Raw genomic sequence first — 15,425 nt, 5'->3', positions numbered from 1 at the left:
CAGTTCATATACACACTCACCCACCCTGGAAACCACAGCCAGGACAGCAGCTGGAGGGGTGCCAGTCGCATATGGGAAGTGGGTGAAGTGACTGGAAAAAGGTCAGGGGCCAGTCAAGCCCCCAGAAATCAGCCGACAGCGGTATTGTCCCCTCTCTGACTCCTTCCCCACACACAGATAGTTGCCCCGCCCTGGTGAATACCCAAGGCTCCACCCCTTATGACTTAGAAGGTGCGCTGAAATGGAATCACAGTGGCTCTACCTAGTATACAGACACAGGGAGGCTGCCAAAATCAGGACACAAAGAAATAATGGCCCAAATGAAGGAACAGAATGGAACTCCAGAAAAAGAACTAAGCAATGCAGAAATAGCCAGCGTATCAAATGCAGAGTTCAAAACACTGGTGGTCAGAATACTCAAAGATCTCACTGAATACAGCAAAAGCATAAGGAAAGAAATGGAGACTCTACTGAGGGAAATCCACAGGAAACCAACAGTTAAGGGAAGGAAGCCTGGATTCAAATCAGTGATTTGTAACATAAGGAAGGAGTAAATTTTCAATGCGAACAAAATGAAGAAACAAGAATTCAAAACAGGGAGAGTTTGAGAAGACTCTGGGACATCTCCAAAAGGGCCCACATCAGAATCAGAGGGGTGCCAGAAGGAGAAGAGGAAGAGCAAGAAATTGAAAACTTATTTGAAAAAATAATGAAAGAAAACTTCCCTAATTTGGCAAAGGAAATAGACATACAAGTCCAGGAAGCACACAGAGTCCCAAACAAGTTGGCTCCAAAGAGGTTCACACCAAGACACATCATAATTAAAGTGCCAAACGTTAAAGAGAAAGAGAGAATCTTAAACACAGCAAGAAAAAAGCAGAGAGTTAACTACAAAGGAGTGCCCATAAGACTATCAATTGATTTCTTAAAAAACACATACATCCACGATTACTCTGCAAAGGTATCACTTAGAATTGAAGAGCAGATAAACTGCTCCCCAGATGAGGTAAAGCTAAAGGAGTTCATCATCATCAAGCCCTTATTATATGAAATGTTAAAGGGACTTATCTAAGAAAATGATAAAAAATGTGAACAGTAAAATGACAACAAACTCACAACCATCAACAACTGAACCTAAAAAACAAAAACAAACTAAGCAAACAACTGGAACAGGAACAGAATCACAGAAATGGAGATCACATGGAGGGTTATCAGTGGGGAAGTGGAGGGTGGAGAATGGGGGAAAATTGCAGGGGATAAGAAGCATAAATGGCAGGTAGAAAATAGACAGGGGGAGGTTAAGAATAGTATAGGCAATAGAGAAGCTAAAGAACTTACATGCATGATCCATGGGCATGAACTAAGGTGGGGAATTGCAGGAGGGAAGGGGGAGCAGGGAAGAAGGGGGCAAAAGGGGAAAAATTGGGACAATTGTAATAGCATAATCAATAAAACATACCTTAAAAAAGAAGTGTCTGTCATTTTACTTTTTATTCAATCCCAGAGGCTTCCCCACTTTTTTCTGCCTCCCCAATCTACCACCAATGGATTTCATGTACCTCACTTACGTCTTCTCTTTTGATGGTACTGTATAAAATAAGGTGCAAAACTGCCATTTTCCAGAGCATTTTCTCAATCATCCGCCGGGAGGGCCCGGAGGACACACTGTTCACCAGGCCTGAGGAGTAGCTCTGCGAGGGGAGCCCCAGCGCCCTCGGAGGGCTCCGACTGCCCTTCTCTGTAGGCCATACTTCAGAGTGGGACTGCCGTCACTGAACTGGGACACCAAAATGCTATGGGGGTCATTGATCCTGAGGTGGTAGTGGCCAAGTGGCAGCACTAAGCCACCAAAGGCAAGGTGGGTGTGGCGATGGCATGGACAGCAGGCTCATGCAGCAATCAGAATAGCCGTCTGACCTGCACAGACCCATAGCACTGGCTGGTCGGTCATGCCATTCCTAGGAGTGAAGCATAGGACAGTTGTGTGCTGCTTAGCAGTGGACACACATTCTGAGAAGTGTCACTAGGTACGAGCCTCATAGAACACACTTACCCCAACCTTGACTGTACAGCCTGCTGCACACTTTGGCTATGCGACACACCGCCACCATGCCTGCATCGTCACTGACCGAAAAGTTGTACGGGGGGACCCAGAACACCCCAGATTTATTTATTAAAAATTGCATATTTATTCTTAAATGTTTAAACTTCAGTCACCTTCAAAGTACTCTCCATTTTAAAAAATATTTTATTTATTTTTAGAGAGAGGGGAAGGGAAGGAGAAAGAGAGAGAGAGACACGTCAATGTGCAAGAAATACATAGATCGGTTGCCTCTCACACGCCTCCAACTGGGGACCCAGCCCACAACCCAGGCATGTGCCCTGCCTCATTTGAAATCGAACCAGTGACCTTTTGGTTTACAAGCCGGCACTCAATCCACTGAGCCACACCGGCCAGGGCAAAGTACTACCCGTTGATGCAATACATCTATTGAGGCATTTTTTTCCACTGCTCAAAACAGTTTTTGAACTCATTGATTTTGATGCCTTTTAGTGTTTCTGCCACTTTTTTTGTTTCATCCCTTTGAGGATTTTTTTATCTGGGGAAACAACAAAAGAAAGGTCACTCAGGGTGAGATGAGGTGAATAGGAAGGGTGGCTACATTTTTGGTCAGAAACTGCTGAACACTCAGTACAGTGTTGGCAGGTGCACTCGTAAATCGCTCTTCATGAAGTAGGCAAACACATTGGGAAAGTCTTTAAAAAAAATTCACTGAAGTTAAAAAGAAAATCATTAAAGCCGAACACAGCCTCTTACAGTAACACCATCTGGTGCACTGATACAGATGGGTTTCTAGAACACTCACCTAGCGGGGGAAGCTTGTACTATAAGAGGCCCGCCCTCCAGAAGATAATTTCATTTGGGGGGTGGTCCCCCTTGTGTATGGGGAATGACTATAGACAGAAAGCCTACTAAATTCTTTCTTGTTCTCTATGAGCAGAAAAGCTCCAGGTCAAGTGAACAAAGTCTAACCTGAATCGTAAAAACAGAGAGTCAAAGCCCTCAGTCAGTTACCAGTCTGGAGCTGGTTTTCAGACCCGGAGCCCACTGGGTGAAGAGGGGCTGGGTCCCCTGGAGGGTGGACCCTGATGGCACTGCCTGAAGTTCGCACCATTCGTCTTCCTCCCAGCCTTCTGCAAAGGCACCTCGGCTCCCTTACCAGGAAAACTGCATTAGGACAGAGGAAACAGTTGGGACTTCCGGTTGATCCTGGACACTGGCTCTGAACTGAAACACAGCGGAGACGCATGGGTCGCTGTGGCCCCCAGTCAGAGTAGGAGGTTGTGGGGGCCAGGTGACCCACCGAGTTTTGGCTCACATCGTCTCACAGTGGGTCCTGGACCCCATCCTGTGTAATCTCTCTATGTTGAAGTAAGAAACGTCCAAACCTGTAAGAATTTTTATGGATTTATTTGAGCCAAACTGATGACAATTACCAGGGCATCTGTGTGGTCTTTGCTGTGGTAGTTGTGCCCTGAAGGGTCTGGGGAAAAAAGGAAATTACCCTGACATTCCAAAGGTTGGTTATTGTAGATTCAAAAAGACAGTGGACAAGCTCAGTTAAGGGGAAGATTGATCTTTGTCCAGGAAGATTCTAGCCTAGGACATGACTGCCCAACTGTGACCTGCTTTTAGTTAGGAAGTTCTAGTTCCAGACCATTTATGTGGCTATTTTTAGGTCTCTGAGTTTGTAGGGCCCACCATGCAGGCCTCCCCTGGCTTGTCAGGGTCAGTACGTGGCCCCCTTCTTGTCCACGCCTGCTTCCACAATGCGCACTTGGAGCAGATGTGCTCAGCAGCTGGCAGGGTTCCTGCAAAGGCAGGGCTCCCCTTGGCTCCGGGAGAGAGCCAGCAGGACTTGTTGTTTTTCATGAAATCTGCCCAGCCCTGTGTTCTTCTTGCTGCACAGCCACAGACCTGGACACCTCTTTCCCAAGCAGGCTCCTCACCCATGCCAATGGCCGTCCCTAACTCCACTCCCCCTCCAATCACCAGGCCTGGAGTGGGCTACCCACCGATCCCCCCAGTACTGGTCTGCAGGCCCTGGGGCCTGTCTGGCGTGGATCACGGGACAGAGCAGGGGCCGGGGGGTGCTGCGAGACAGGAACCTGTGGGGGTCAGGGGGATTCCTGTGAGCTGATGTAAGAGGGCGGCAGGGCTGTGGGGCAGCGGCGGTCAGGACTCTGCTCCTGGCAGAGTCACTGTTCTCTGAAAGCTGAAGGCTGAAGGACTCTCCGGGCCAGTGGGAGCTGACGCATTCTTGCACAGCTGGTACCCCCAGCACGCCCTCTGTCCTGATGTGGGTGTCATGGGGAACACGCTGGAGGTTGCGGCTCCACGTGGGGAGGAGCAGTGGTTTCTGGAATTATCCCCAGTCCTCTGGATAGTTCTTCACTCCAGGCTGCAGCCCTGAGAGCACAGGTCCTGCATTTTCCAGGACAGGCCTGCCTCCAAAGATTCTGGGTCACTGCACCCACAATTGTACTGGAATTATACGTCTTGTTTTTGGTAACAGAAAGATATTGGTGTGCCTGTGTTCACATCCCATTCACTTGGAGACAAAGCAGGAACCCACAGGCCTGCTGGGCCAGCGGGGTCAGGACCTTGCTTCTGTTTCCTTCAGGGGCCAGAGGGCCCTGGGAGCCCTGCACTGGGCAGCCAGCAACGGTGCTGCCTGCCTCCCTCCGGCAGCTCAGGGGTCCTGCCAGGCTGGGGCAGGCACACAGGCCTCAAAGAGCTAGGACAGCCTGAGATGAGAGGACAGGGTGTCCTCTGCCGTCATTCAAGGCCCAGTTCAAACCCTACTCTTCTGTGAAGTCGTCCTTTGTCACCCCCACCCGGGGATCCCACCCTAATCTCATCTCTTCTTTTTCTCTTTTACCTAGTACGGTTTTATTTATTTATCTTACAAACACGGGTGTAGCCCTTCCTGTGTGCCGGGCACAGCGCTCAGTGCTCCACAAGTAGTAACTCCCTTGACTTTCCCAGCAATCCTATCGAGTAGATCCTGATGCTGCTTCTAACTTGGAGATGGGGAAACTGAGGCATGGTAACCTTTCTGTTAACCAGCTCAGTACTCATTGACTGATCATTGTTTTAGAAAAATCTTTGGCTCCCCTTGGTCCATACTCTGCCTTCCATAGACAGGATAGTGACGCAGGGCAGGAGCTGCCCGAGGAGTCGGTGCAGAGACAGACTCAGCCTCGCTGGCTCCCGCCGGGTGAGGATTTCACCAGGGCTGTGGCTGAGCTTCGTCACCGTTATAATTTTTTCTCACCAAACAAATGATTCTTTCATTCAGCAGAGGGGTCACTTTAGATTGTTCTCTTCACATTTGCATCCCTGGTGACCTTGCGTATCCTCAGGAGAAAATGTAACCCAGTGGCACTACTTGTTGACAGAGAGAAATAAAGGCAGGTGACAACAGACATTTTCTGAAGGGTCCAGGTGACCCACCGCTGTGGTTTGCCCAGCCAGGACTGAGGGGTTTCCTGGGACCAGGGGTCCCGTCTCTTTCAGATCCCTTTTTGCATTTTGTATCAATGGGCCTTAGTATTATTTCACCACGCTGAGTTAGTCCCCTGTCTCCTAGAATGTAAGCTGCCTGGCGGCAGGAGGCCATATCTCCTTTCCAGGCCCAGGGCCCAGCGCAGTGCCACGCACTCAGTGAAGGCTTACAGGCACGCTGTGCAGGTTCTTGTCTGTGAGCCCTGCGGGGCTCCAGGTGCAGAGGCCATGCGCCTGCCCGGCTCCTGCAGCCCATGCCCAGGAGCTGGTACAGTGTCTGGCCTGAGGCAGAGGCCTGACGCCTCACTGTCGCAGGAATGAGGGGAGGGTTCCAGGACCTGCGGGTCACCTGCCCCCCTGCCCCCTCCCGTCTTCTGCAGGATGTTCGCCGCCCGGAAGAAGCAGCGTTACTGGCGGTTCTCCATGGACTGCACAGGCACGGAGGCCCATATCTCCAGCTGCAAGCTGGGCACGCAGGTGACGCGGGACCCCGTGAAGAACATCACCTGTGAGAACGGGCTGCCGGCAGTGGTGAGCTGCGTGCCTGGCCAGGTCTTCAGCCCCGATGGACCTTCAAGGTTCCGGAAAGCCTACAAGCCAGAGGTGAGGACGGGGCAGGAGTCTGGCCCCTGGGCCCCTAGGGTGGGTGGTGGCAGCTGAGGGAACAGACAAGGCCCCCAGGAAAGTGAGGGGAGCTGGCCCCCAATCAGACCAATGTTCTAGAGGACAGGAAAGTGCACAGCACCTGTCAGGGCCAGCCTCACAAATAGATGCCACCTCTCAAGTGTGACAAGCAGCTGGCCCCCTGCCCCAAATCATAGCACCCCTTCCACCACCGCTGCTCCACTCTGAGACCAGGGTCCTCTCTGCGGAGGACAGATACCCCTGCAGGAGAGGAGAGGGCCTCACTGTCGACATTTACTGTCTGCTGGATTGGAATGGGAGGGGGGCACCTTATGTTTCTGCATGATTCCCAGAGGACAGAGTGTTTTAGAGCTTTTGGAAATGCGATACAGCTCTTAAAAGTACGTGAGATCAGCTACAAAGGTTTTCAAGCATGTCTTGGTTTATTCCATAATAGAAAGCATTAAAATTTTTTAAAGTTTTCACAAAAAAAATGGAAAGCTGCCATTACTGTGTCATCTGTTCCCACGAGTCATGTTATAGGTATGGGCACCAGCGCTTGTGCATGGGTGTGCGTGTGTGTGCACAGGCGTGTGTATTCGGGAGATGTTGGTGCACATCTGCTCGTGTAAATGAACGCCCCATTTCAGCAGGCTGATTTCCCAACACCAGGGAACCACCCCAGCCAGGGCGGGCTTGCGTGTCTCTGAAGGCAGTGTTTTGCCTTCTCTTGAAAATTGGGAAGAAGCTTTCCTTTTTCCTTCTGTTTGTTTCTCATCTGTCCACCGAAGGGTCTCTGGGGTTTGCATGTTCTGGAAACTGCTAACACAAGGCCAGTGGGTGGAATAGTGGGTGGCAAATAGCACATGGGTAACGAGAGGGAGGGGTAGGAAAGAGCGTTGAGCATTTCTTAGGGAACAATTCCCTGTGCCAGATAAAACCCTGGGACCTCAGGATCAGCCAGCTGGCAGGGGTGAGCTCCCAGTCAGCTCTGAGCCTGGCAGGGTAAGCGGAGGGGGAAAGGTCTCCGTGGCGGCGGATGGGGCGGAGCAGCAGACCCTCCCCAAGCCTGAAAGGTTTTGTCAGAGACAGGAGGTAGCGCCCTCCTGTCTCCTTTCCTCTCCTTGCCTGCCCTCCTGCCTTTCCCCTCTGCCCTCCCTGGTGGCCTCTCCCTGCCAATATCAATGACCTGCTTTTGGAAAGGGGGCAACAACACTCATCCGTCAAACCAGGACAAGAGACAGATAAACCACACCAGGGGTCCCTCCCAGACTGGGGGCGGAGTGTTTGGACAAAAGAGGAGGCCTTAAAGACAAGGAGTGGCGTGGCTCCTGCAGCCCCGCAGTGGAGCAGAGGGTGTGGGAACTGCTTGCAGTGCTTCGTCACCCAGATCCCAGGCCCTACTGTTTGGAAATCCCTCTTACTGTGTGGTTTAAAGCAAAGGAATCGAGCTCATACCACGCCAATTAGGAAAGGAAAAAAGCAGGGGAGCCTGACATCATATTTTCCCTCAGTGACTCTGCCTGGCCACTGCAGGCTGCTGCGGGGTTCTTGGACTGTCCGCTCCACGGCTCTGGCATCTGGCTAGACCACTCGGGTAGGGAGGTGGGGGAAGGAAATGGGCGGAGCCAGGAGTTTTACTTGTTTTCTAAAGCTAGAAGCAGGGCTGTTGAAACCAGTGGGCCTTCTACACCCACCCTTGTCCCTTTTTGCTTCTCCCCCTAGTGCCAGGGTCAGAGGACTCCCTGCAATCAGTAAAACTGGGTGCTGCAACAGTTGGTGGGGGAGAGAGGTGTGGCCAAGGGGGAGCCTCAGTGGAGGATGGAGACACAGGGTCCCATTTGATCCCCTGGCCCTCAAGGTGGCTGATACCTGTGAATGTTTAAAGACACCACCTCCAACCAGGCCTGCTTTAGCCAGACCGTCAGTGGGCGGTAGGGTGAAGGGCATCCTGGGCTGAGGACTACACAGGCCAGAGTAGGACAGTGACTGGTCTGATGCGATACTTATTGAATGGCTGCACAGTCACCCCTTTGTCCCTCTGTGTTGGATCAAATGACAGTCAGCAGTAACTCAGAGCCTCGAAGCCTTCGGAGTACCCCACCCCAACTCGACACACACAGGCACACAGGCATGCACCAAACTGTTGCAGATCGGGGCATGTGGGCAGATGGAGTCCAGTGACCCGGGTCCCATTGAGACTGTGTGATCCAGTGGGGTCGTGACACTGGTGGAGAGCGGGTCCCACCCGGTGCAGTGGAGTAGACCCCATAGGAGATAAGGCTTCCAGGCTGTTCGTGAGCAGTTAGGGTGTTTAAACCAGAATCACCCACTCTGTCTGCACCTTCTGAAGAGTGGGGCCGATTTGGACTTGGAGTAGAGCCAGGGGTGATAGGAGCAGAGGGGTGGCCAGGCAGGAGCCCTGGGGTTACAGCACTGCAACAAGGCAGGGAGAATGACAGTCCAGCTGGGCTCTGCAGGCTTTTGGGGTTGGGAACTTCTTTCTGTAGCTCTAAAGCCTGAGGCTGTGGATGAGGGGATGGAGGGAAGGGCTGGTGGTAAGGTCCTTGAGCCAGGCATGGGTTGCGGGGACAAGGTGATGAAGCACAGTCCCCTGCCACACATATGAACACATGTACACATCTAATACAGTTCTAGTTCCTGGCCTGGCGGCCCGGCTCTGAGTGGGGCAGTTGGGAAGGGAGGGCAGTGGGCCATGACCGCCCGCTGATTTAGCCTCAGCACCTACACTCAGCAGAACCGTGTGTCTCTTTAGCAGCCCCTGGTGCGGTTGAGAGGCGGCGCCAACCTCGGGGAAGGCCGTGTGGAGGTGCTCAAGAATGGCGAATGGGGTACTATCTGCGATGACAAGTGGGACCTGGTGTCTGCCAGTGTGGTCTGCAGAGAGCTGGGCTTTGGGAGTGCCAAAGAAGCCCTCACTGGCTCCCGGCTAGGGCAAGGTAAGGAGTGGGGAGGATGCCCCGCTGCCCATCTTCACGGGGATCTGGCTGGCCTGGGGCTCTCCCCGCTCTTCCTGCTCCCCCTCCCACCTCCAGCAGGTGTTCCCCTTGGAGAGTCTCAGGCCTCTCCCCGGGTAGTCGGAGCTGGAAGGGCCTTGGGGAACACAGCATCCCCATTTTCCAGATCTGGAAACTGAGGCCCGAAGAAGGGAGTAAGTTACCAAGATGAGACAAGATATTAGTAGCCAGTGAATACTTTAATGGGGGTCTCCCAGCTGCCCCACTGAGAAACTGGAACTCTCAGGAAGATGCCCCAGGAGAGCACCTCAGGCTCATCAGGCTGTGGACCACCCTGGACACAAAGGAATGCCCAGGTGCTCTGACTTTTCCCCTCTGGCGCCGCCCCACATACATCCTCTCCCTGCCACCAGAGACTGGGAACAAGATGGCCCTCTCCAGCTAGTCATGAGATGCTAAGGAGAAGGGCCCTGGTTCTTATTAAGTGTCCTGAAAAAACCTTCCACTTGAGCAAAGAACCAAATATAGGAGACTCTCAAGTAGGTCACTGTGTTGAGAGCAATGTTGTGAACGTGACATGGCAGCAGCGTCCCCTCCCGCCGAGCTGGGGGACCACTGACCTGTGCAAGCCCTGGGCATTCAGAAGGAGGCTCTTTGCCCCAGACAAACTGCAGCCCCATGAGTGCCCAGCCCGCTCCTGGAGAACTGTGGGCTGAGCAACAGGAACCCGCCCCTCAGTGCTGACCAGCAGGGAGGCTGCAGTGGCCCAGGGCTGCCGTGGTGGGAGGCGGGGGTGGAGGAAGGAAAGGGCCGGGGGTGAGTTGTGCGGTGTCCTATCCTGCGGGCAGAGGTGTTTCCATTCTGTCAGAAATGAGGCCATTGCCCCACAGAAAGGAATGTGGTGAGGTCATAGATCACAGCCCAGAGGAGATAATAGCCCAGTGGGCTGGAGAGAGAGTCCCAGGCCATCTGGTCCAAAAGATGAGGGATTTGACAACAAGCCTGAGGTCATCCCCACAGTTATGGCAGAGAAAGGCTGAAACCCCAGTCTTCTGACTCAGGCAAGGTCCTCAGATGAGGACTCTTCGCACCCAGTCTGGCTCACATCCAGAACGCCTCTCTACCTTCACTCTCCCTTCCCACAAACTCCCTGGGTGTGCACAGAAGTTTGGGGTCTAGGGTGGACTTTAATGTCATAGTGTGCCACTTGGTGTCCTGACAGTCCTCCTCCTCCCTGCTCATGGCGAGCAATTCACACTTCCCTCAGATCTCGAACATTCCTACAGTTCATGTTCCTGATTGGCTGGCGTGATGGTTTGTGCTCTCCCAAGGCCGACAGGACAGCTCATTCTGAGGAATAAACAAGCACTGGGTGGCATATACATCCCATGTCCCCTGGCTATGTGCTCTTAGTCCTAATTACTTCCCTGCCCAGCAGCTGCCAGGTCCCAAGGGCCTGCGGAACCCTGGGAGAGAGATGTTTGGCGTTTTTGGTGCTGTCCTTGAAAGAACTATTGGATGATTTAGTATCTGCTGCCACACAGGTGGACTCAACTCTGGTGGACAGGAAGAGAAAAGTGCACAGTCAATGTCAAATCACAGAGCAACTAGGGTCTGTCCCTCAGTCCTGGCTCTGGCTGGTGGACCAAGTGACCACATCCAAGCGAGGGCACTGAAAGGGTAATGACTGAGAGTCAGGGCATCTGAGCCCCGGCTCCGGCCCTGTTGCTGTTTGCACAGTGACTTTGAGCGACCTTCTGGGCCTCAGGATCTTTACTGGATTCATGATATTGGAGGTTCCATCTGGCTGCAGCCTCCTGTGATTCTCTGAAACTTTCCCCGGCAGGGAAGTGGTGTCAGAGTCCAGCTCTGCACTTTGTGCCACGGGGCCCCTGCACTCACCGGCATCCCAGCCGTCTGCTTGTGCACCCACCAGCCCCCTTGACCGAGCTGCATGCAGGAGGGCCTGTGTCTCTTATCTATGTGTCCTCAGTGTTGAATCTGTGCCCAGCTCGTGGGGCTCCAGGAACATTCATTTTATGAAGAGTGAATGAACGAACGAATGGATGGGTTGCAGCTGCATAAGCAGGGTCAGCTGAGTGAACACTAGGAAGTGTCTGCAGTCAAGACTTGCACTGTCCAACAGAAAGGTCACGTAAGTCACATGCATAACATTAAATTTTCTAGACATAATTTTAAGTTTTCGAGTAGGTACATGAAAGAGAGAGAGAGAGAGAAAGAAAGAAGCAGGTGAAATTAATTTTAATAATGTATTTTCTTTACCCAGCAGATATGAAATATCTTGATTTCAACATGAAATCAATATAAATGTTAGATATCCTCATCAGCACCACAATGCTATCTCGTGTCAACGAGATAGTTGACACGTTGTGCACTAACTCGTTGGAACCCAGGATGCTCTCTATACTTACAGCACATCTTGGTCTGAACTGGCCACATTGCACATGCGCAGTGTGCCTGGGGCTGCTGTATCGGATGGGGAAGCTCTAGAGCAGCAATTTGCACCCGGTGTGCTGCAAGAATTTTTAACACAAGCAACACCTGACTATTTAGTCAGGGGCACGGACCTCTTTTCCCTTAGATCAAATGAAAAAAATGACAGTAGCCAACACAATCACAGCTGTCTGGTGTGAATGAATCAAAACTATACTGATTTTTTGACAGACTAGCCAAAATAGATATTCTAGTGTGCTGCAGACCTTCAGGAATCAGCTAATGTGTGCCTTGAGATGGCAAAGTTTGGAAAACACTGCTCTAGAGCATTGGCTTTCACCCACTTTTGCTTGCAGCCCCCAGGGAGAGATGCACGTGACAGCGCGTGCATACCGGTACAGCTGAGATAAGGTCGTGTGAATCGATGCCAATCTTTGCAACTTGCAAGGCACTCTGCTATGTCCTGTTCTATTCTTCTGGCTCTTCAAACTCTGATTCTAACCTGCAGAGTTGATTGTGGGTCCAGAGTCCATACCTTGCTCCAAGAGGTGAGGAGTGGCTTTGTCCCAGCACCCCTCTCCTGCCCCAGACCATTGGTCATCTGGGGCTGGAGCTTGTACAAGGAGGAAGAGCAGGGCCAAGGTGGAGCTGGGGAGCAATTCAGAGTCCAGTCAGAACCCAGGAGGAAGGGAGTGCTGGAGGTCAGAATGCATGTCAAACCCAGGTCAACAAAAGTGGCCACGAGCCTGCAGAGCCCACTGGGCATGCTGCAGCTGGACACCCAGGCCAGGGCCTTCCACTGATGCCCCTGGCCCTGCCCACCCTGCTGCAGGACTGGGCAGTGCAGAAAAGAGCAGGGCAAACACTGGTTTTCCCATCTCTGTGCCCTGCCCCTCTGTCCCAGGAATATGCATGCTTCAGGGAAGCCCAATAAATGTTAGATATCCTCATCAGCACCACAATCATCACCACCATTATCACCATCACCACCACCACCACCATCATCATCCTCATCCTCACAATCACCCGACAGGTTCTGTCTGATCTAAGTGGAGTCCACAGTTGCTGCCCGTTTCTATGTTCACCTTAATTCGTGAGCTGAGGCCTCTGCTCGCCCTGTTTAGGATCTGTCCTGTGTCTCCACCTTTCCACTCTGAGTCTTTGGATGCATCCAGCCATAGTCAGCACTGTGCCTTCATTAATGTTGTAACATTCCAAGGAACCGGAGGCTCCATCATTTATGAATTTCCAAGGAACTGGAACTTGGCTCTTACCTACTACCACGGGTGGCTCTTAGAAGTTAATTTTTGGCCTCAGTGAGCCTAGATACTGGTGTCTACAGAACCCCATGACAGAGCCAGGGGCCCTCCCTTTTGGTTTAAAACATAGGCAGTCGCCTCCACCATTGATTGCATCATATTACAAATCTTTGTATAAATGTCTGCCTGCCCCACGCAGTCTGACTGCTTGCTCTTTGTGGCAGGGCCTGCCTTCTTCATGTGAGTCCCACCACCTGGCACAGGGCCGACATGCACCAGCTTTTCAGTGCAGTCCATGCGTCCGTTCGGATACTGTTTGCCAAGGCCTGGCTGGGAACACAAAGGGAACGCAGACATGGCGCCTGCCCTCGTGGGGCCTACCCTAGTGGGGAGGCAGGCAGACACTGAACGTGAAGCAGAGTCCTCGGTAGAAGGCTGCCCGAGAAGACCCAGCTTAGATGGTGTCAGGAAGGCTTTCCGTGGAAATGGCACTGAAGCCGGGCATCCGAAACGTGGGCAGGAGTTAGCTGGTGAGGACTGGGAGGAAGACAGTCCAGGCAGGGGGTCCACACGGAGGGAAGCACGTGGCTCCATGGACCAACTGAAAAAGACAATGTGGCTGAGGGCGAGGAGCTGGCAGAGCCAGAAGGCTAAGCGGACATCAGATCCTGCAGGGCCTGCCAGGCCGTCTGGGAACTGAGGATTTTGCCATGAAGGGCAGTGAGAAGCCATTGCAGGGATTTCAGGCGAGCAGGGACATGGTCTGATTTGCATTAGAAAATCCCTTGGGCTACCGTGTAGAAATAGTTTTAGAATAAGCAAGCAGAAGGGAGGCTAGAAGCTGCTGAATTCATCCAAGTGGGAGGTGGCAGGGCTGGACTGGTGTCATGGTGTCAAGAATGAGAGAGCAACAGCACTTGGCTTTGGGGGAGTGAACAGAACACAGCAACGGATTGTGTGCCGGTGAAAACCGAGGCAGTACTAGAGATGACCCAGGCTTCTAATGAGGGTCACCGGGTGGGCAGAGGGGCCCTTGCCGGAGAGGGGGAAGGGCTGTCAGGGAAACAGACTGGGGACAATCCTGCTGCTGGCTGTGAAAGTACAGAGAACAACATGAGTGTCGCTTTCAAGAAGTTCTCTCTGAAGGGGACAAAAGTGGTGTGCCAGAGGGAGGTGTGGGGATCAGGAGAGAGTTGCTGTAAAGACAGGAGATTTGAGCAGGTGTTTGAGTGATGAGGGTCAGGAGGGTGGTGAGGGTCAGATGAGGGAGAAGGTCACAGGCAGGGCAGGGCCAAGTCAACGCAGCCCAAAGCTCCTGGGAAGAACTGGACTTAGATCCATCATGATGGGCTGAACAGAAGACAGGTCGCTTTATGAGCTGAGCTGAGCTGAATGCTGGTCCGGCTGGGAATTCTCTCACCAGCAGTGGGAGGCCTCCCCTTGGTATCTTGGCACCTGTAAGAGAAGCTTCCCGCATGCTCACCATCAGTCATTTGCTGATTCTTTCATCTGCACTCCCAGCTCCACTGTCCACACTTGCTCATAACACTGGGAGGTGTGCTTGGGTGTGGCCAGCAGGGAGCACTGGCAGCAGACTGGAGGTGGGCAGCAGAGAGAGGCCGGGTATTTCTTAAAAGGTCCTTGCAGGCCACCGTGTCCCTCACTGGGGGTAACAGCTCCCATCAGGTGCCTTTCCACACTGCTCTTAGACGTCGCCGCCCTCCACTCACCTGCAGGCCCAGGGCTGCTCCCAGTGGCCCCGGGCTATTAGCCCCTGACTCCAGGACTGCCCTTTGTGATGGTGTGATTTCCCTACACTCTGTTCATACCTTTATGTTAAAACCTCTTCTTCTAAGTTCCTTCAGATCATCCAATTTGAGCGTGCCATCAGTTCCCTAAAGGGACCCCGAATAGACTGGGGTAGCCACCCTTTTCTGATTCATAAAGCCTGAAAGGTGAGAGTTGGGGAGGAAACCGAGGTGTCTTCTAGTCCAGCTCCTTCATTTAGAGGAGAAAACGATATTCAGGAGGCTGAGCAAGTGGGCCAAGGTCACACAAGTTTGTCCGACCCTCATTAGCCCTTGTGGGAGAAGTGGATTCTGAGACAAGGGGCCATTCTCTCCAGGGAGGAAAGGCGGGGCCGTGGAGCTGACTGTGGGAGGCAGTTGGAAGAGTTTTGAGGATAGGAGAGGCATGTTATTACCTGGGACTTTCTTGCCAGTTCCAGAAACTTTCCTTTGGAAGCCTTCATAGCCCACATTTGTTTTCTCCCCCAGGGATAGGACCCATCCATCTCAACGAGATCGAGTGTGCTGGGAATGAGAAGTCCATCATAGACTGCAAATTCAACGCCGAGTCCCAGGGCTGCAACCACGAAGAAGATGCTGGTGTGCGGTGCAACATCCCTGCCATGGGCTTCCAGAAGAAGGTGAAGAGACTGTCACACAGAGGGGACTATGTTACATTCAGGCCATTGAGGCCCCAGAGACTAGAGACCAAGTGACCTCACTCTGAAGGTTGATAGTGGTTGAAGGGGCTCTG

General features: G+C 52.5%; 1 protein-coding gene across 2 annotated transcripts in view; it reads left to right on the top strand.

Moving 5' to 3' along the window:
- LOXL2 (lysyl oxidase like 2) overlaps positions 1–15,425 on the top strand; it is a 100,616-nt gene that overhangs the window by 61,274 nt on the left and 23,917 nt on the right. The window contains exons 5-7 of one of the 2 annotated variants that reach the window (XM_036032684.1): positions 5,950–6,172; positions 8,973–9,153; positions 15,161–15,312. In XM_036032684.1, the coding sequence (XP_035888577.1) occupies positions 5,950–6,172; positions 8,973–9,153; positions 15,161–15,312 (556 nt within the window). Of the gene's footprint in view, positions 1–5,949; positions 6,173–8,969; positions 9,154–15,160; positions 15,313–15,425 lie in introns of both variants that reach the window. The other variant, XM_036032683.1, reaches the window with a different exon arrangement.

Source organism: Phyllostomus discolor, chromosome 8 (genome assembly GCF_004126475.2).
Source record: "Phyllostomus discolor isolate MPI-MPIP mPhyDis1 chromosome 8, mPhyDis1.pri.v3, whole genome shotgun sequence".
Lineage (NCBI taxonomy): Eukaryota > Metazoa > Chordata > Mammalia > Chiroptera > Phyllostomidae > Phyllostomus > Phyllostomus discolor.
This window is presented reverse-complemented; position numbering and strand designations above follow the sequence as displayed.